Here is a 21,939-nt window from a genome sequence, read left to right as displayed (position 1 = left end):
GGTGGCTCTGAAATATGGCAGTAGCATTGTACCTGGTTTAAAAGAGCTGTTCAAGCACAGAGCTGCAGAATCGTATACCAGGCAGTGCGATGCAGGGCGAAGAGGGAAACACTGCCATGTCTTTTGCTGTGGTCACACCACAGGTGGAAGCGGGTAACAGCCTCCTGGACCAGCTTTTGTTTAACTAGCCCAGGCGTTGGTAGCAGAGGAGGGATGTCAGCAGTACTTGAATGTAGACACATGTCCAGGGAGCCCCTTCCCTTCCTTCCCAGTTTAAGGTTCTGCTGCTCTGTCTTCACCACTTTGTATTCCAATATATTCCAGTCCGAGCCAGTTCTTACAGGACTATAAGAGCTGTAAATGTATCCTCAGTTTGAGTGGAGCAATAGCAAACAAGGGAAGGATAAGGGAATTCTGTAATGGGGTAGGAACATGGAAAATGGAGGATGCAAATGGAAAAACCCTGGCCTAAGAAGATCTGAGGCAGAACATCGGTGTCCCAGCAGCTTTGTGGCTCCTGTGTGCCTTTTTTCTTAGAGCATTGCCGGCAAGCTGGCCTGTCTCCCAGGGCTGTGCCTGTCTCCAGCACAGGGCTGTCGCAGGCTCGTTCCCGTCCAGCCCCGCAGAGCCCTACCAGTCCATAGTTACTAGAGAAGAACAGGGAATCTGATACGGGCAATGTGTTAGAGAAGGAAAGAGTCTTGAGGAGTTGAGTAATGCACATTTTTTCCATCCAGCGTAACTGTTAATGGTAACCTTTTATTATTGAAGTGGTTGAAGTGACTAGAATCTGGTTTGTTTATTGGGAGTATATGCATGGCTGTATAGTCTAACGTGATCGAAAAAGGAAACTGATAATAAGGGAAAAATACACCTAGGGAAGCAGGTCAGGTGATGGCTCTGTGTAATTGTAATTCCAAGTAGCATTGCAGAGATTAACAGCCTGGCAGCCTTTTCATCTTAAACTTTATTTTTATAGGGGTTTATAACTTGGCATTAAAGTCAGGAGTGGGTGGAAACTTGGCAAATGTGGTTCAGCCCAGAAAGTGAATGTTATTTATATTTATTTCTCACCAAGTTTTCAAAAACACTTGGTTACTGTTTCTGTGTTCTAACAAGTAGTAATTTGTTGGTTTCAGTGACTTATTCTCTATGTGTTTCTTAAACTACGAAATAGTTCAGAACTTATTTCAGCTCTTCTGAAACTCCTCATGGAAGGACTCTAGATTTCCAGGAGTGTAAATGAAGACCGAATGTAGTTCTTATTGTATTTTCTTTTAGCAGGATGCTCCAGGTATTTCACGTACACTGAGCAACATCTTTATTGTATTTACATCAGATTTATTCCTGATTGCCAAGTAGCTACTGCATCTTTGGAATAATGACATTTGGTTTTGCTGGCAATTGTGTGTATTTAATGGCATTACTCAGGTGCGGGCTTACCACAGAGAGGCTGAGAAGGCAACACTCAGTACAGCCACATGGGCTCTGGATCGTCCGTGACACAGAACATGGTCTGGGACTGTGATAAAGCAGCCCCGCTTCCCGCTCCCCTGCCCACACGTGACATCTCTATATTGACGCCGGGTCTGTCCCTGCTATTAACACTGATCGTATTTCATACTTCACATTGATTTCATGTCTGTTCCTAAAGCCGGAGACTAGTGGTGTAGAGCCTTCTGTGCCTGATTTTCAGGGAGGCCTACTGACATCGTGAGGAACGGCGTTTGAATAGGGATTTTCGGTATTTTCAGCAAACTGAAATACTGTGTTATGTTTCTGGCAGGCTGTGAGTAACATAGCAAAACGGTCAGTTGCTGACAATAGTGTTTGTGTATTGCATGTGTCGCATTGCATTTCATAGTTGAAATATACTGCACAAATAAGCACTTATTTAGAACATCAGTTGGGTTGAAACATTGGCTTTTGTGGAAAAATGGAATTAATAATTTTCTTAGAAATGCCTAATTTTTATTTCAAAAGTTTTTTTTAAGCAATTATTTTATAGCAGGTTAAAGATGTTGCAGGTTTTTCCTTTAAACGAATGGGAAGAGTGAGTTAAAATTTCTTAAAAGAAAATCCTGGGTACTAATTCACCCAGTTGTAAAATTCAGTACTTGTGATGATCCGGAATGGCAGCTCTAAAGATAGTAACTGTGTGTGTTTGTGTGTGTTCAGGGCATGACTCCCTCCTCAGTGAGAATTCAACCCTCTCTGTCTGAGATTAACTCTGGAAGGTGAAAAGAGCTGTCTTTCTATTTAGAAGGAAACAGGGAAAGTCAGCAGTAAACTGTCATCCTGAGTATTAACTGTGTAAAGCTTCAAAGCTTTATATAGATTAAGTTTTTAAAAAGAGTTCAAAGCCTTGTACAGTTGTTAATCATTACGCAAGTTATAATAGTATTATGGCATTTATGAAATAAATCCTATCTCATTACTTGCTGAGAGCAACACAGGGATTGGGTGGTAGTTTTCTAGTTGTATGGTATGCGTCCCTGAACACTTTTGTATCGGATGAATTTATAAATGCCTATCCAATAGCATGTAGTGAGGCTCATGGAATCTGCAACCTACTGTAAAATGACTTCTGATTGCTTAAAATTATCTCAGTAATAGTTATATTTATGTGCTTTTAAAACTTAATTTCCTATTTCAAATACTACTTTTAGAGGAAATTTAATTTTGTAATATGTGCATTTAGTTTTGCAGTTACATGAAAAGATACTGCAATATTGCTGACATAAGATATTTAAAAGGAACAATATGTATAAGTGTATAAAATTGTGGTATATGCATTTTGTGTGTAGCGTTTCATTTTTTGTAGCATGGTGTCACTTAGGGATCACGGGTCTTTGTTAAACTAAACAAAGGTTTTTGAAGAGAGTGAAGCCGCTTTCTTTAAAGTGGGCACTCATGCAGAGACGCTTTAAGGTTTCTGGGCAGACTCATAGTGAGGAGGCTTTGGATATAGGAACCATTGCTTTAGCATTTTCTCATATGTGAATTGCATGGGTTTGTAGCATGCTCTCACACAAGCAACGAAATTCTGCTGTAGTGCACCCGGGTGAACTGATGCTACCAGATAACTGTATCCATGCACAAGGTAAGGTGGAGTGTATGTCGGAAAAGGTAATAGTTGCTGAGTCTGTAATGAGAAGCTGTTCTATGGTCTGGTTTCCATTGGGTTTGTGCGAGTGGATACTCATTTGGGTTTCTTTCCTTCACCTCGATGCCAGTGACTCTGAAACATTCACCCCTTTTTGAAAGTTATTCAATTTGCTGGGACAGATTCAAAAATTAGTGACAGTGTAAGTGGAAATGTCCAAGCTTATTTCTTTAGGAAATGAGGCCGGAGAGGATACCTGCTACCGGTTTCATAAGGTGGTTCCTGAGCAGCGGGTGACACCTAAGAAGTCCGAAAGAATGTTAATGATTGTTGTTGCTTTTACTTTGTGCTGCTTTAGCTTATGTTTCTGTGAAGCTTTTATGCAAGCGTAGATTTGCAAACTAGAGGAGGTGCTGTTGTGTATAGTCCCCTGCAGTAACCCTTACCCTAACAGTCCTCTTCTAAGTGCAAACTGAAATGACAGCAAACTAATTTTTCTCTTTTAACAGTGGAAAGAGTGGAAAGAGAAAACCTTTCAGACTATTGTGTTCTTGGTCAACGTCCCATGCACTTACCAAATATCAACCAGCTGGCAACCTTGGGAAAAACTAACGATCAGTCTCCTCATGGCCAAATTCATCACAGTACTCCAATCCGAAACCAAGTGCCAACGATGCAGACAATGATAAACCCTGGGCTCCTGTCTCCTCAGCTCAGTCCACAACTGGTGAGGCAGCAGATAGCAATGGCCCATCTGATAAACCAACAGATTGCTGTCAGCCGGCTATTGGCTCACCAGCACCCACAAGCTATCAACCAGCAGTTCTTGAATCATCCACCCATCCCTAGAGCTGTCAAACCAGAGCCATCAAATTCATCGGTGGAAGTCTCTCCAGATATTTACCAGCAAGTCAGAGATGAGCTGAAGAGAGCCAGTGTGTCTCAAGCTGTCTTTGCAAGAGTAGCATTCAACCGCACACAGGTATCAATTTCTATTCTATAACCAAGAAGTGGTGATGGGGCAAAATTGTGGCTCTTGTGGGGCTGTATGGTTCTTGCAGGTCAAGGCAGGAGGTGTGCCATAGAAACAGGTCAAAACACCTTCCATTTCTTTCCCCCAGTCTCTTTGTCACATTGAACAGGATTGTTTCTTCCTGGAACAGCTGATCATTTGTGTTTGGTCACCCCTGTGCCGTTACCTGAGGGTTGTTCTCTAGCAGTAATTCTGCTCATACGAGTTCTTCCCCGAGTTCCTCTCCATGGTTATAAACTGCTACATCTGCCCCTGCCTGATGTCCAGGAAAAGGTAACAAGATATTGTGATAGTCAGAGGTGTCTTGGGGCTTCTGTCACTTCTTCAATTCCTTCTTGTGGTACAACTGATGCCACAACTAGTGCCAGAGGCTACTGCTGCAAGAAACGTATGACACAAGTGTGCATAGGCCTACAGACTGACTGCTGGGAGAGATGTCTGCCATTTGCAGCCGATCGTGTTTGCTTTCATACATCTGACACAGGTTTTCTCACTCACCTAGTGAAATGCAGATGTTGAAATGATTGTGTGATAGTGTCAGCTTAAGCCGAGCACCTGGAGTACCCAGAGTGAATGTATGTTCAAAAAGACCATTTACACTTATCCTGCTGCCATTCAGGGCATACAAAGTATGATCTCTCAATTGTGATACTCTGTAGCAAGGCTAAAGAAATGCAAAGTGGCTTAATATTTAATATTGGCACAAATTTATTTTGTGCAATTGGGGTTGGTCTTTGAGGTAAACTTTACCAGCAAGAGAAAAAAAGGGTGGGTGGGTGGGTGTCCCTTGCCCCATACAGTGCCTTTGTCTGTTCTCCTGGATTAATGATTTTCTTTGGCACTGCCATTTTGGAAATGCCATGTTATGAGGGAACTAATTAAAGTATGGAGCACATTTTTATTACTTCCCTTCTTCCATTAAATTCATAAGATGGCTGCACTCAGAAAAAACATTCACTTCCAATCAACATGACTTTGAGTTCTGGGGTTAGCCTTGAGGATATCAAATGAAAACTACATAGGAATGTATGAGTATTTCCTCTTTAAAATGCCGCTTTTAATTTGGAAAAGCTTTTCATCCCTCTGGGATCATAACCCGTTGTATATAAAGCCTGGTATAATCAAGGTAGATGGTATTGACAGAATGACATAGTCTGAACTTGAGCGAGAGGTCAGCAGTAACATTGCCGGTGAGGGTTTTGCCACTGTCACTGCACATGAAGCTCTGCTTTAGCCAGATTGGGAGAGTTGGGTTGGTAACGCCCAAATCTGCCATTAAACCAAAAGCTCATTCCCCAACAAGAAAGCTGTCATACAGCTTGTGGGTTAAAGCGACAGTTCTGCTATAGTATTTAAAAGGAGGCAAGGTTTTGATTCTGTGTGTCTAGGAAACCCCAAGCCTTGCATACTACTGCCCAAACATTGCATACTGACTTTCCAGGACAGCAGGGAAAAGGCAAGTATGTGAGAGGGACCACTCTGGCCTCTGCCTAGCAGTGGCACAGCATTGCATCTGCCCATGGTGGTTAAGAGCAGCTATGGTAGAGACTGTGCCACACTCTTGATAGATAATCTGAAATCGGGACTCAATCAGCTGCAGTAAGGATTGGAGTTTGGGGGTGATGGTGATGATGTTTTTACACCTCCTGCAGTGTTCTGGCATAGATCTAGTGGTTTTGGGACACTAAACAGGTCTTTGGGTGAAATGTGGTTTCTTCCCAACTTCAGCGGCTCCTGGCAGTGTGACTGTGGGCCAGTCACACCTGATGGCATTTTCAAATGCCCTGTACGGCTCTAGGACACCAGGTGTGTAAACATTCAGACTGGGCTCACTCATTGGGAGCACAGATCTGAGTGGCACTGAGTGGACATGCCACGGCAATGTCCTTCGAGAAGATGCCAAGCACCTTTCCTGAGCAGGGCTGCACCTGGAAATGGGATGTGATGCTCTGTCTTCTGACCAGTTTAAGTTTGAGTTCAGTATATAGAATGGGGTCTGTAATTCAGGGTGCTAGTATCACTGGTTTTGTCAGTCTTCCTGCTGCCATTTATCTTAGGGTGCACTAACTTCTCTAGCTTTTCTTTAAAAAAAAAAAAAATCTTCCCTGATTTTGATTGCTTCATTGCAAGATATCCGATATGTAATTTTATATAAAAGGAAAGAAATTACCTACTTTTTAGCCCTCCATCATAAGTAATATGATGTACTATACAGTCCAGGACACTGATTCCATAACAGGCAAGTTTTAAACATCCATAAAAGATTTGCTCATCTCACAGCTTGTTTCATTAGTCTACAGGGCCTTAATATAGAAGACCAGTGGATTTTACATATAGTGCGTCATGTCCCTAGGAGCCATCACTGTAGCAAAAGAGTGTCGGTACATATTTATGCTTCCCTGTCCTCAGCTTTTAATCCCAACTCAAATCAAGCCCCCCTCGTGTCAGAGACTGTTCAAGGTATTAAGAAGAGGTGCCTTGCACTGCACAGTAGAAGTGGGAAGTTCCCACACACCCACGGTGAAGAAGCAAACTCTGCAAAAGGCACTTGAAGGGGAAGTTCAAGTCCACTCTCACGACCTTGCTTTCCCCCTGCTGCCTCCGAAGATCCTTTCCTCGGGAGGTGCAGAGGCGTGCGTTTCTTTCTGGAAATGTTTGGGTTTGTTGCATTTCACAGGGAGTGCCAGCCTTAGAAACTGGAGGTCTGTTGTTTCTCATGATGGTACCAAATAATAGATGCTGTATGCCAGCCAGCTAATAACTGTATTAATCACTGCATTATGGGCCACTGCTTAATCTTTCTTCGTGGTAGCTCTGTGGTGCACATTAGCCTATAATTAAGTATAGCTTCATGAAATATGTACTGTGAGGCTTGTTTAATAGATAAACTATTCTCTAATTTATTTTAAAGTCCAATGACCTACATACTCAATGCTGAAAAAACCCCTCTTACGAACATTATTTCTCCCCTGAGACCTTCCATCTAAGCAAATCTGTTAAATGAAGTAGAGGAAGCTTTGATCCAAACTAGGGTAAATCCATCGGAACAAATGGCTGACACATGTATGTATGCACGTGTGTGTGGGAAGGGGGACGTGAGGAGGGTCAGAAGAAGGAGAGGTGCAATTATATGGTTTGTGAAACATCCAGATCTTCCTCTTAAAGTTGGAAATAAGTAGCTTAAGAGAGCAATATTTGCTTATACCTGTGGCCACGCTGTCTGCACACGTGAAAACAAAGTGCCTCAGGCTCTGTGACAAACCCTGTGCATTTCCTGGGGCACAGCGCTCCCACTGAGGTCCCACTCTGAGACGGGGACTGGACATCAGGCAGCTTCGTACCTGCCATGCGCACGGGAGAGCTGCATGGGGTGTTTGGCTAGGAGCTGGCCCAGGCTGTGTTAACCATGAAGAGAGTTTCTTTCAAACAGAAAGTTCCAAAGTGAACATTTTCAGATTTATTTAAAACTGGGTATGAAGAACACTCAAAGTGTGTATGACTGATTTTTTAGTAAATGCCTTGGGCTAACCTCTGGCCCTTCTTTTTATTTTATCTTTACAGAGTCAGTGTCACAATTTCAATTCACCTTGCGGTGGAATCTAAATGCCTATTTATTCAGCAAACAGGACAGGTAGAAGAGAGTTCTCAGACCCACAGAGACAATATAGTTACTGAAGGTGGTTTTAATGACACACTTTCCAATGAGCAGGAAATTCCTACATAACTTTCAAAACATTTAAAATGGTGGTGCATGCTACCATGTTTGTCTAATCTGGGGTTGCCTACAACCTGCTCAGCAATGACAAGAGGGCTCTGTGTAGCCCTCCTTTCTCTTGTGGAAGCCGGCAGCACTGCAGTTTTTAACTCCAGGTATGATCCTCTCTTGTGCGCTGCAGTGAGTTGCTATTCAAACTTGTCAAGCAGGTGGTGTAGCCCAAGGAGCGGAGCTGGGGCTGTTCTGTCCTGTTCCAGGAACCCTGTGGAGACAGGTACGATGCAGGCAGAGAGGACAACACACAAGGGATGTTTATATCCTACGCTTAGCTGGCCACCATTTCCCTCCCTCCAACGCAACCAGGAAGCCCACTGGCTCGTGCAGGGAAGAGTGCATCAAGGGAGTGCAAAAAGCTTGCCATGACTAAGGTGATTAGCAGTTTTGCTGGAGCAGGAGGTTTAGTTTCTTGTTTGTGTAATTGCATAGTTTGTGCCCAAGTTCTTCATGGCCAAGATCCTTGGCCCTGGATCCCTTTTGCTGCTCTGATGGCCTGTGACCCATAAGTTGGAAATTTGCAGGCTCCTTGGTTTGAATGTGGTGTTTACTGAAATAGTTTGTTCCCTTTGTTCAGACTGCTGCTATGAACTAATAGCTTGCTAATGGAAAGCCAGGCATCCTTGTCTGGGTCTTAAAAACTGTGTGCAAGAGTGTGAGTGGGTTTGAATGGAAGGCAGAGAGCTGTATGAGGCCCATCAAACACTTGAGAGTTACACGGTCATACCTGATATATTTCTTTTTAAATGGAGGGCATCTTCATAAAGCATGTTGACGTGCAGCCAAGCTGTAAGCTGAAGTTGCTATTAGAACAGTCATTACTGAAAGCTTTGCTTTCTGTAAGACTTTGGCACTTTTTGATTATGTAAAACCATTCAATCTTGAGAAAAAAACAAGGAAAAGTCTGATTAATACTGCAAATGCAGAGGAGAAGCACAACTGTCAGAGACAGAGCAGATGCACCTTGCACTTGGAATTGCCCTCTGCACATTTTTAAAAGCAGTCAAAGCTTTGAAAAGGCCAGAGTGAAGGAAGTGCCTGCAAGATACAGGCTGCAGAGGGTGAGAAGGGCTTAATGCGCAGGGGGAGCAGCTGTCCCTTGTTGGTCTTGAACAGTGCGGTAAAATCAAAGTGGCTCTCAGTGCAGGCTGGACTTCTCCAAAAATGTCTACCTGGCTCAAGCATCTTTAAAATCTGAGTAACTTCTAGGTGACTAGTAGCCTCTAAAAGCACGAGCACCTTTCAGGTTGGGCAGGAGAGCTGCTGTGAAATGGGAGGCAGGACAAGGGGGCTGCTGGCCAAAGCCATTACCAAGGCTATGGACGACTTCTGGGAGGAGAATACACACATGGATTTTGACCATACTCAAGGCAGAGTCCTTGTGCCATCTCCCTCTTGCACTGTAGCGTCTCTTAATACAGCATTCCGGTTGCAACCAAAAGATTGTAATAACCAAAGCTTGCTTATCTCAGGTTGTAATATATTGAGAAATGGGCAGGTGGTGATGGTTACTGAAGAAAAAGGACTATTTTAAAGCAAATGCATGACAATGCTCTCTCGCATTTACCACGTCCTTCTCTGGAAAGTTTTTTAGCAAATCTGGAAGTGCTGAAGAGATCTGTGCTCTTCAAAATCCTAGCTGGAAAATAGGTCATTTGAATCCTGCTTTGCATAAGGAAAATTAATGTACTCTCCCTCCTCTACCTGTTTGCTGAGCGTCCCTCTTTGCTGCAGGCTCGTGGAGCTGCAATCAGGACGGTTGGTCAGGCTGTTTGTAAGAGTCCAGACAGTCACTGGATCAGGGAACTGTGTCTCTCCTCCTCAGGAGTGCCCAGTGGACTGCAAAGCCTATAGGCTGAATGAGTGTTACTGTTTATATCTTTCTTTTTTTTTGAAGCATCTTTTTTTGCCAATGTTTTGACATAATAGCCAAAACTAGTAAAATGTTCAGGCGAGTGGCCAGTGCTTGTTTTACTGAACAGCCTCAGAAACTAGAAATATTCGTGAACCTGAGGCTTTTTGAATGAAACAGTTGTGCTGCCAGGTACAAAGAGGGCTGGGTAAAAACACCAGGCATGGTCAGGCTGCTTGTAACTCTTTTCCCAAAGAGCACTGCTCCCTCCCTCCCGCCCTGAGTAGCTCCAGGTGAGAGCATTGGCTTTCCACCCTGCAGATAGGAAGGCAGCGCTACCCAGCTCGGCTCCTGCCCGCTTACCTTGTCCCTAACTGTGCCTCTTGGGATTAAAGGAACCAACAGCACAGGGAGGAGGAAATTCTACTAGCCTTATGATGAAATAAACTCAGCTGACCCACCTTGTTCGAGGGATTTAGCATACCTTGGCTGCAGGAGTGGGTTGAGGGAAACGCCGGATCGATGCTGGATGGTGCCCCAGCTTCTGGTGCGACTCTGGGCAAGTCCAGGCTCCTGCAACGAGGAAGGGGGAAATGATGTTTATGCGATGCGCAAAGGTGTTGTCAGTCAGTTATATAGGGGTTGGGGTCTCTGTGAGCAGGAGCGCGGTTGGTAAGGAAGCTCCAAAGAAAGGCTTTGGAGGCAGGCAAGGAGGGAGGCGGGTGGTGACTTCTCATTTATGTCCAGTTCTCCTTTCTTTGGCAAAATTCCCCCAAACTGAAGTGGGATCAGAAAAGGGCCCTCTAAGAGGCTTTAAGATTAGAAAAGATATGGTTTGCTGAAATAACTGACTCTTCCACCTTTACTTGCTTGTGAGCCAAATCCTGGACAGAATTCCTTTTGCAAATAATTTTCCCTTTAACTTAAGTGGAGGAAGACAAGCAGCTTTAATTCTCTGCCTGGTGTCTAGTGAGACAGTCATGCTGCATTCATCGCTATGGTGTCTGCCTCATTGTGCACAGACTTTCAATTAGCAAGGGTTCTGGTTTTGGTTTTGGGGGGGGATTTTTTGTTGGTTTTTTTCACCATAGAAAACTCTCTCTTATTGCATGAAACCCTTTCATGCTGCCTGCTTGTTTTATTCTTGTGTGTAATGTGGCACAAGCAGCGTTCTGTTGTACTCACAGGAAAGAAGGCAGTCTGTAAGGGAAGTGCTTAATTTAATAAATTGCAGATTTTTGGTACATGGGATATTTGTTCCAACAGTGGGTTTCGCACTGCCCAAAATTTCAGTTTCAATTAACTTAATTGTATTCAATAGGCTGAATGAAAAGATCTTAAGTAGCATGTGAGTCAGGCTTTCAGAATGTGTGCTTGTAGGAGGCGGCTGCTGCCTGCTCAGCTGATGCACAGGAGTCCTGAGCCTTGGAAGCAAATGCACGGATATACAGAGTGTGCACGAGCTGTGCATCTTGCTCATTTCCCAGCATATTTCAGTATAAAGGTTTGATATGCATGTCATATAAATGGTGGCACTTTGTGGCTGCAGGTGGTCGGTCTTTCTCTGCCTCCTTTTCCCTATGCATCCACATTCAGCTCCTGCCTTCCCTCATAAAAAGAGATACCATAATAAAAAAGAGGCTATATTAAACTAATGCAATAAAGGCATTTTCTTTGAGGATTTAAACACTTCATTTTTAATAATAAAAATCAAATTGTCATTGTTGCACCCTGTATAAGTTTTATTCAAATCAGCCTCTAAATGCTTTGTGCCTAAGCAGCTCTCTCCTGAGATGTATGTATTTTAGCATTAGTTAAATGAGTTTAAGAACGAGGCTCATACTCTGGCTGTAGGCAGTGAATCCAGAGATCAGGAGATTTCTTCTAAATGAGGGACTAATGGGATGCATTCAGCTACACTGAAGGGTACTGGGAGACAGCTGGTCTCCCATTCACTCCCAGTCAAAGTCCTTTGGGTTCTGAAGTACTATGAACTCACACAAACGTGGCACTGCACATTTTTGCCATTGACACAGAAGAGTTGGTCAGGGAACGGGGTGCAAACACAGTTTTGCCCAATGGAAACTGTGACAGGATGGATATGAAGGTGCTTGGTTTGGCTAACCACTCAAAAATTTCCACTGATTATCTAAAGCAATCTTGCTCAGCAAAATTGGACTGGACACATTGCCAGGATAAGCATTTCTAAGAGACTTCCAGCACTTCTGCTTCATATCCTAGCTGGAATTAGGAAGAGATGGAAGGGAATGGAAACAAAGCAGTGAGCGTTTGAAAAGGAGCTTGAGTCCTAAGAAGCCTACAAGTACTTCACATAGAGGTTCTTGTTGAGTGCTGTATACTTGGAGGCAAAGAGAAATATTTTTAGAATTGTTGAATGTATCTTATTCAGCCCAGAAGACAACATTGGAGTAAATGCAGAGAGGCAAAGAGATGTCATGGTGAAAGCCTGCCTTGATGTGAGAAAAACACAGCAGGTGGAGATGCTTTATTCCCTTGAAGAGTTATGAGAAGTTAATGCTGCTGCTGCAGACTTCCCCGGGCTGACCTGCCTCCTCTAGCTTTCAATTGCAAGTAGCAGACAATTTTAAATATAAATGGTCAACAAACAATCAAGTTTGTTGTTGTACGCTGAAGGTACGATTTCAGTGTAGTTCAGTAGGAACGAGTAGCTAACCAGGGGTTCCCTGAGTGCTGCCTTCCACGCTGGAAATAGGCCTTGCGTGCTGAATGGGGATGCTGAGAGGGGACAGGTTTACATCACTGATCTTTAAGATTCAGGTGTTGAATTTGAATAAATCTCTACATTTTTCTGATCCTGTTTAGAGTTGCATCTGTACCTCGTGGAAAGCAGAATAGCTTTTCTATTGAGAGTGTCAGTTACAAGTAGTGGGCTTAAAGCACTTGGAGCTTTAAGTACTACAGGAGCAGTATTTTTCTAGTATTTCAGCATTTTCTCTGTTGCTTTTGGCAATAGCTGAAATATGGAGAGGCACAAATAAACCGAAAGTATGAAAAAAAAGTGTTTATGTTTTTTAGTCCTTCATATATATAATCTCCTTATACAGAACATAAAAACTGAGGTTTAGCACATTAGTTGGGTTTATTTAAGTTTTTGCCTTGACCAGCGTTTTGATTGTCCAAAACCTGTTTTGAACCTTAGTGCCTGCTCTTGTAGACACATTGCTTAGGTCTGTATGAGGGGGAGCACAGCTGCCATCCAAGTCATTGGACCTGACACGTGTGAGGTCCTGGCCAGTGCCTGCGAATCTCCTCTGTCCCCAGGACATCGCTGTCTGGGCTGCACTCCAGCATGACCTCCTCACCCCCATCCAGATTGCTGTTGAAAAGCTCTGGTTGCAAAACTGTCCTGCGTTCGATCACTGGTAGTGCAGTCTGCTGTCCCACTGAGATCTCATTTACGCCCTTTCCAGGCTGGAGCCAAAGCCCTTTGGGAAGAAGGCAGAAAGGCTTCGCTCGTCTTCTGCGGGCTTTGGTTGAGCCTTCGTGTTGGCCCCGAAGGCTGGTCAGTTGGTCCTTTGGATGTAGGAGTCAGTTTAATAACATTCGCTCTGCATTGTACTGCATCATCTTTCAGAAGTTGCTTAAAAAAAGATTTCTTGCCCATGAGGTTTGGGTTGTTTGTCCTGGAAATCCTGTAGTTAATAAAAATAAAAGAAATTAGTTCACAAATGGGGTTTCATACAATGAGTGCAAAGCAACTCAGTCCCTCCCGACAGTGACTTTTCTGGCTCGAAGGACTACATTTCAGCTAGTTTGAAAAAACACTGTCAAAATTATTCCTACCTTAAATGGATCCGATGACTTTTTTATTTTGATTGGACATGTGCTCCTTTCTCCACCACTGGTATTATTTTTTTAAAGTCAATTATGGATCCAGTGTGTAATTTTAAAAACGGTGCAAGTTCCAAGGGTAAACCAAACTGTGCCTGTGCAGAGTCCTTGTCTCGGGGTGAGCGCACACCTCGTTTGCGAGCATGGCCTGTGTTGAACATTAAACTTTTGATCAGTTGCCTCTTCAGCAAAGCAACTGGTTTAAAAATGATGCACAGGAGTAGAAAAGCAAAGATATTATCAAGCTACATGTCTTAAAATGTATCCTGAGAGCTGTGTTTGGTATAGAAGATATGTTTGGCTATTTAAAATCAGTTTGAGACTTTCTAGTCCCTGAAGATCTTATTTTAGATTTGCAGAGCTGGTTACTCTGCAAACTGCCAATTTTTAATTTTTTTTTTTTTTTTTTTTTTTTTTTTTAGTATGTGAGATGTAAGTAAGTCGGAATGAGCTAATTTAGCCAATGGAATTTTATAAAAAATGTACGAATGCTGTGGGTTTCCCTCCCTCAACCCCTCCAGCAGAAACATAATTTGCAGAAATGAAAACAGTCCCTGGTTGGCTTTAGGGTTTTCTCAAAAATAGAAACAGTAGGGTTTGTCTGGCTGGGCCAGTTTCCTCGCCACACACCTGGTGTATATCACTTTAAAAAATACATTATGCCTCATTAAATTACAATTAAATGAAATCATGATCATTTGTTTTTCTGGAAGGAAGATGTTTTGCATATTGAAAGCCTAATTTGTTGCAGGTGACAAAAAGGCTGAACAGATTATTTAATATCACTTTATTTTTTATAATGTTGCTCACTGGTTAGTTTGTGTATAGTTCAGTAGCTCAGAATTATATTATTGTAAACGTTATTGCTCTCAAGATACTTTATTTTATTGTCCTACCCTATCACTCGGCTATCTAGCCACTGTTGTTTACCAGCGTTGTTTATCTTCAGTTGCAGGAGGACATGAGATTTTTCCCTCTGAGTCAGTTTTCTTATTATCTGCCCTGCTGTTTACATGGTTCCTAAGCTGCCAAAGCACTTGGAGGAGCTGCAGAAAAACCCTCTTTGCAATCAGGTTTTCTACCTGCGGACTTGGAGCTGGGCACGGGGGAGTGGGGCAGAGATGAGACCCTCGTAGAAGCAAGAGGCACAGGCTGGGGTTCAAAACGACTGAAACTTCCCCATGATAAGCTGTTCCTGGTGATGAATCGGAGCCTCCAAGCACGAGAGTTGGTATCTCGGGCAGTGAGATGCCTCTTAGTGCCATGACCAAGCCACTTGTACCTGTGAGCCACTGATTTACGTAGGCAGTCAATGACTGCACTGAAAAGTAATTGCTGGCATGCTTTCACATATGTTTCTGCTCTCCATTTTTGAAATTGGACCATAAATTTGCCAGGCTGAGATGAGAGGGAGAAAAAACTGCCTCAGAGTCAGCTCCAGTAGCTTTCGTGTACCTTTCTTTCTACCCATACTCATAAATTTTTGAAGTTGATCTTTTCTGTAGAAAAGAGAGGTCATGTATCCTTTAAAAGACCCAGGGAATTAAGAATTTAGAGAATCTGTGGAACTGATACTTCATTTATTTACTGCATTTGGAGAATTCTCCACTGACTTTAAGAGAAAATTATAATAGGAACTTGCTGTATCGGTCTTGGGATCATTCAAGTCATTCAAGCTTCTGTAATGTCCTTTTTTGGTTAATCACCCTCAGCCCGTCAGCTTGGCAAACTTTGGAAAGGTTTTCAAAACATCCTTAGCTTCCCAGTCTAGACCTTTTTCAGCAGCCGGCTTCTCCCTCCGATCCCATTTCTGACTGGAGGGTCCCACCATGGCTCCATTCCCGGCTCCATTCCTAGCTCCAGTCCTTCTGGTAACTACTCCGATAATTGCAGGAAAATATAATTGGGAATCTCTTAGCTTGATTGCGTAGATGAGGAGCTGAAAAGCTGGAGCTGTGTGCAACCTACCTTCAGGTTGTGCGTGAAGCTTGTTTTGAGCACTTCTGGCGTAAACAGTGCTGAAGTAGAGCTTTCATGTATGTGTTTTAATGTAGGTGTTTAATAGCAGATAAATGCAGATATAGATAAGTCATTTGCTGGTCTGTTGATTTTGTCAGGAAGTCTGGTAAATAAGATCAATATAGACTAAAAATGCAGGCATTTGGTTAATTGGCCAACTGTAGTGGCAGTGCTTTATCAAGGGTTTTTGGAGGAGACTCTCTCATGCGGAAGAAAATAAACTAAGACTAAATATTACAGGGTTTTGACTGCGTGGTTGTTTTCTAGTAACATTTTTCTTACAAGAAGGGAGTGAGCCTTGACTGTACTCATGAGGCAGCTTGCCTCGGTCGTGGCTGTAAAGTAACTGCAAAATGCTCACGTCAACAGCGACAGCTAAATCATGTCTGGGGTTCTGCGGCACCCCTTTGCACGCGGTTGCTGACTGCTGCTCCTCTCACAGCAGCAGGTCGAGGTGAGCCCTCCGAGCTCCGACTGGGATTTCATGCGGCTCCTGTGGCCGGCGTTCCTGGGAGCAGCAGTGCAGAGAGCCGCTGGGTGCTGGCCGATGGGAAGCGGGAAGGGTATGGCACCGCTCAGGGAAACGCTGGCAGAATAGTTTTTTAAAATAACGATAACGACCACCATTTCTTACAATATATTACAAGTAGTCTCGATGGGTAGAAATGATCCCTCTCTGCTTCTTTGCACACTGGTACATTTAAACATCTATAGTTCAGGAAATTGCTGTCACTGCTTTTTAGAGTGGAATACCCATTTGTGAAGTGTTGGATGCAAGGGGGTGCCTGGGGGAAGCTGGTGGATGGCACACGCCGTGTCCTGGTAGTTTCTGTAGGCCCTGACCCAGGCACATATCACATATGTTGTGCCTTTAACTTCTAGATAATCTGTGGAACTGTTGAGTGCGTACAGTTATCCATAAATTTAATCCCATTGGTAGATTTAAGCTTCTTTTAATGACATTTTCATCTTTCCAACTATCTTTTTTTTTTTCTTTTTTTTTTCCCCTTTTTTTTTCCCCCCTTTCCTTTTTTTTTGGAAGTGCTGTGCTGGTTACCTCCCAGAATAATGGCTTTTGTAAAATTTAGATTAATATGGTGTTCAGTCATGGTTGCAACGTGAAGCCTGTGGTATTTTAAAACGAGGCATGAAAGAACGGGTAAAATCCCTAAAGCTAGATTCTAAGGCTTTATTATTGATCCATTTTTCTCCTCTCAAAAATGACTGTCCAAACCAAAATGAACGGACTATAACATCAAAAAACAGCCAAACGTTTTTCTTTATAAACCTCCTGCACTGTTTAAATGTCGAAACTAAATTTACCAACCTTGGCAGATTTGTCAAAGATGAACAGGATTGCCAAGTGTTCCCAGCTTCAAGTGAAAAGAGAGAGAGATCTAACAGCTCCTAAAATATTTGCAGCAAGCACCTGGTGGTAACTGCAATTTCTCCTACCCAATGCACCTACCTTCCTATCCAGCATCTCATACTCAGAAGCTTATTACAGTGCCAGAATAGGACAGTCCCAAAATAAACCCCAGCCCCCAGAAGACAAATACTTTCCTAAAAAATATCCCCTCTGGGAGAGCCCATGAGATTCTGCTGTAGGTTCTCAGTATTGCAACCCAGCTGGTTACACTAAACAAATTAAAAAAAAAAACAAAAAAAACCCCAAAACCCAAAAAAACCCAAAAAGCAACAACACATGACTGGCTTTTTTTTTTTTTTTTTTTTTTAAATTTTTTTGAACCAGGGCTTGTTGTCAGAGATCCTGCGTAAAGAAGAAGACCCTAGGACAGCTTCCCAGTCCCTCCTGGTAAACCTAAGGGCAATGCAGAATTTCCTCAACTTGCCTGACTCGGAGCGGGATCGTATCTACCAGGACGAGAGAGAGAGAAGTATGAACCCCAATGTGAGCATGGTGTCTTCAGCTGCCAGCAGCCCAAGCTCCTCCAGAACCCCCCAGGTAAGATGCGATCCCTTGTTACCTCTTTGTTGTGTGGATTAGTCCAGAGAAGGAGTTCCTCTCCACCCTTCCCCTGTCTGTTGCTCCCCTCGCCCAGATGAGTTGTGGAAATCCTTTTGTAAGGTTTTGGAGTGGCTGTTAAGAGGCATTTAGTGGATTTCAGCAAGACATTGTGATGATGATTCTAGCTTTAATCAATGCCATAAATGCAAAAAAGTATGTACCATTAGTGCCTGAAAGAGTGCGTGTGGGCATTACATGCAGGCTGTTGATGTATGTCCACTAAATGGCTATTCTAGAATATATTATAGAAAGACAATGCACATAACTTTTTATCTGTGTCCATTCATTCTGTAGAATGCAGAGGAAATTTCTGGGCTTGCAGAGAGGCTCATATACATTCCAGTAAAAAGCGTGTAGTCAACAGAGGTCGACAGTGAATTAGATAGACATTGCTAGAAATCAGTGCGTTCTGTATCCTGCATAGGAAATTGCAGTCCCTGGGTTAGAGTTTTATACAAGTAATTATTTGAAGTACAGAAAGTAGAGATGGGCAGGGTGCTGGGAAGGAAGATGATGCTTTGCAGCTCCAAACCAGCTGTCATCTCATTGACTTAACTGCACGTGTTTATTAACGTGCTCTTGCCGCCCACTTCCCTGGGTAGGTTGTTCCTTTGCACTAAGAAAGAACATCCACATACTATACCGTAATAGTCATCCCCTCCCCTTTTATCAGACTGCTTGCAGTCCCAGACATATACTTTGAAAAAGCGAGGGTCCGTGCACAGAGGTGATGATTAACTCCTGTCATGACATTTGCCAAACTTGAGTTTGAAATTTCTAACCGTGCAGACATGACGGGTCAGTTCTAGCACTTCTCTTGATCTTTAGTAAATGGGCCCATATAACCCTCTTGCTTCAGTGCTTTCGGTCGTGTAGTCTGCAAAGTCTCGGGCTGTGTTAGCCGTGCTTATAATAGTGTTACCGAGCACTTCTCAGATTGAGTTCTGTGGCCACAGCTGCTAAAAATAAGCAAGGTGGGGGGGTGGTAGTTTTACATGTGAGCTGATCATCCTTAAGGAAGGTGTGTTGATTTTGTAGAAACTGATGAGCTTATTCAGTTTAACCCTGGCATTTGGGTGCATTTCACCACAATACATGACATAAAGAACCATTTTCACTGAAAGCAAGTGTATTCTGCCAACCCAAATTTGACACTGAATTTTTATTACATGGGAAACTCATTGTGTAACTCTTTATCTTTTTTAGTTACCTATCAGTGAAAATAAAATTATAAAGGAACTATTTTAATGTTTAAGTAGTGTATCCACTTTATGCATTTATATTTATTCATGAAAGAATTAGCTTATTCCTACTTATTGCAATAGATTTCACAACTAAAATCTAATAACAGAAGGAAATGGAGAGGTTAGATGCAATCCGGTGAGAATAAAAATTGGATCTGTTGCCCCATCTCATTCCTCTGTCAAAATACGACATTTTTCCTATGTTCTAGCTAGAACATTATTTAAAATAATGGAAATTTTGCCTGCCTTTTTAAGAGCTGAGTGTTGCTAGAAAACCATGCTCTACAAGTATAAAGCAGCCCATCCTTGCCTTACTACAGCTTGAAGAATCCAGTAGAATATTGTGAGGTTTTTAATCAGCAAAAGCAACACACAAAGGTTTGTGTACCCAGTGCTCGCCTTGTGCCCGCTGGATAACATTCCCCCAGCCCTCGGAGGGCCAGCACCAGTCAGCACAGGTGCTGTTTTGACAACTTGGACACCTCTGCAAATGAGGCTGCTTCCCAGCTCCCGGGCAGGCAGCACGGCTACTGCGCTTCCCCATATGCCTGGTATTAGTTCTGACGAGACAAATGCCATCCTCACACGCGGTGCAGTGAGTCCCCGCAGCGTCACCTCCCCAGGCAGGTACGTTAGCTGCCCTGGAGCAGGGTGCTTTGGGGCAGCAGTGGTAGGAGCCGTGCCGTCCTTTCAGGAATTGTGTTCGGGTGCCGGAGAAGTTGATGGAATGGCATTTGGAAATGTGGTTTCCATAGATACCGATCTCCTGCGGCAATACTTCCGGGGATGATGCTTGAGCACGCTGGGTAGGAGGAGAGCACTGGCAGATACCTGTGGAAGTGCTGGTGCTGGGCAGTCGTGCAGGCAGGTGTAAAGGCACGTGGAGTAACCCGGCTCGGCTCTCCCTCGCTCTGAGCCAGCCCCGTGCCCCCCTCGCAGGGTGTCCCCTGCTCGGGACCTGCCCCGAGGTGAGGATGGCAGATTGATTGGCAAACGGGCGCGAGTGCCGTGGGGAAGAGGCTCTGGGCTGTTGGGGGCTATTGCGTGCACGTGGGAGGCCAGCAGTAACAGCTCTGGCACTGTGGTTGCAAACACTTCTTTTTCTTTTTCCCCCACTGTTTGCAATGGGGCATTTCAATAATGGCAAACTCCTTCTTAATATCAAGACCAGTTTTGAATCTAGGCCTCTAACATAAAATACTTTAGTTTAGTGACTGTGATATTTTGGTTTGGTACTTGCCCTACCTATTTCAGTGATTAAATAAAAAATGGCCCAGCTTTCAGGGTGGGTAGGGCAGGCTTTTTTCTGACGTGTGGCTGTAGAACTAGCAGTGTAGGAAACCTATGCAGGACAGAGCTGTATTTTAAATCTTTCTTTTACGTGCTAATTTTGTTCTTCCCAGGATCTCAGGCCTCTGTAACGGCCTTTGAGGCCGTGGTGACCTCGGCTGCTGCACTAGCCAAAGGCTCCAGTGACTGGGAAGGCTTTTTTTATAGCCGTCAAAGCACTGCAGGGCCTTTCGTAAAATTAAGCTCTGTTAGAGTCCTGACAGACTTGGACAATCCTCTTCCTTCCCATGATCTCTTTGTTGTTTTCTTATGTTTCCCACAATTGCCCTAACTCTCATCTGTCTGTGAACACTGAATTTCAGAGCGTGGTGTCCCTGTCAGTCCACCCATCGGGCTGTACCCCCGTACACCTGTGGATGGCGGGGGTTTAGCACTGGCTCCCGGGGGTGCGGGTGGCTGCAGTCTGCCCCAGCTGCCGTCCAGCTGCCCCCGCCTGAATGCGGGGGGCCAGCCGTAGCAGGAGCAGGAAAAATTTAGTCCCTTCCTACCTGGGTACTGCCTATGACAGCTGGGGAACAAGCCCAGAGGAGCGCCTGCTGAGCTTTGGGGATAGGAAAGGGAGAAGATACAGGTTGGTTAAAGCTTTATCTGGAAGCAGTAGGAAGAATGATTAGTCTAGATTGTTGTCTTGATTGGATTTTGACTCTGTTATTAATGTGGCCTTTGGTACAAAAAAGATGTTAGGGAGAGGAGGATTTGGAGGACAGCAAAACAGAAGTTCTGAAGGTTTGGTTTTGCCTAGTTAACCTTCCCATTAACAAATAGGCATTTGGGCATGTCTGCCTAGTTAAAAATTAACATTAGATGTACTCTAGCAGGCTTCAACACTGGCACAAAACCAGGAGCCAGCTGAAAAGGTTTATAATTGGGCCAAATATCTGAATATCACCAGGGTTTATGGGAGGTTTGGATCTATCGGGAAGTGTCAGCTTTGCCACGTAGGTTGTTTTGTTTCCTAAGACCTTTACATCTCAAGAGAAAACAGAGATTTTATATCACTAACCTACGTATTTCCCATAAAAGGTGTAAGGGGTACCTTCAGCCCTGGTATCTCTTCTCTTTGAGCTCAGGAAAGCAGATGAGATCTGTCTCTCCAAGGGGCTGCTGGTGCCCAGAGCGCTCGGTGAGCATCACACCATCCTTGCTCCCTTGCCTGTGCGTTCTGGGGACCGCCACAGCCAAGGGGCTTTAAAGTAAAAGTCTTGTAGCAGCCTGCTGAACTGTATTGATAGCAGTCTTGTAGGGGTAGTCCAGCCTGAGGAAAGCACTGGCAGCGTCCGTTATTGTCCTTCATTTGTCACAGAAGCTGATGGGAAATCATTCAATTAAAAGGAGTGCAGCAGAATACACAAAATCTCAATATGAGTTTAGGAGAATGAGGGCAGCACATCAAAGGCATGCCAAAGCCCAGCTTTATGAAATGATTTTTTTTTTTCATTTCCACTGATTTCCTAGGTGAAATTAGGTGACTGTCTGGCTAGCATAATGATGATAAGGCTGGGAAACCCTACATACTCAAATGACATACGTATAGTTTTAATAAAGGATGAGGGAGACTTGAGGGAGTGCATTAAATTGAGTAATAATTTATTATTTAGAGACCTCTACCCATTTACTCATTTTTTCTGGGAGAATTGCCTCTTCCTCCAAGGTGTAGGCCACTT

General features: G+C 43.6%; 1 protein-coding gene across 2 annotated transcripts in view; it reads left to right on the top strand.

The window, feature by feature from the left end:
- SATB2 (SATB homeobox 2) overlaps positions 1 to 21,939 on the top strand; it is a 132,225-nt gene that overhangs the window by 73,811 nt on the left and 36,475 nt on the right. For both annotated transcript variants that reach the window (XM_075756260.1, XM_075756259.1), the window contains exons 7-8: positions 3,616 to 4,088; positions 17,406 to 17,618. In XM_075756260.1, the coding sequence (XP_075612375.1) occupies positions 3,616 to 4,088; positions 17,406 to 17,618 (686 nt within the window). The remainder of the gene's footprint in view (positions 1 to 3,615; positions 4,089 to 17,405; positions 17,619 to 21,939) is intronic.

The sequence above is a fragment of the Balearica regulorum genome, chromosome 6 (genome assembly GCF_011004875.1).
Source record: "Balearica regulorum gibbericeps isolate bBalReg1 chromosome 6, bBalReg1.pri, whole genome shotgun sequence".
In the NCBI taxonomy this organism is placed as follows: Eukaryota; Metazoa; Chordata; class Aves; order Gruiformes; family Gruidae; genus Balearica; species Balearica regulorum.
This window is presented reverse-complemented; position numbering and strand designations above follow the sequence as displayed.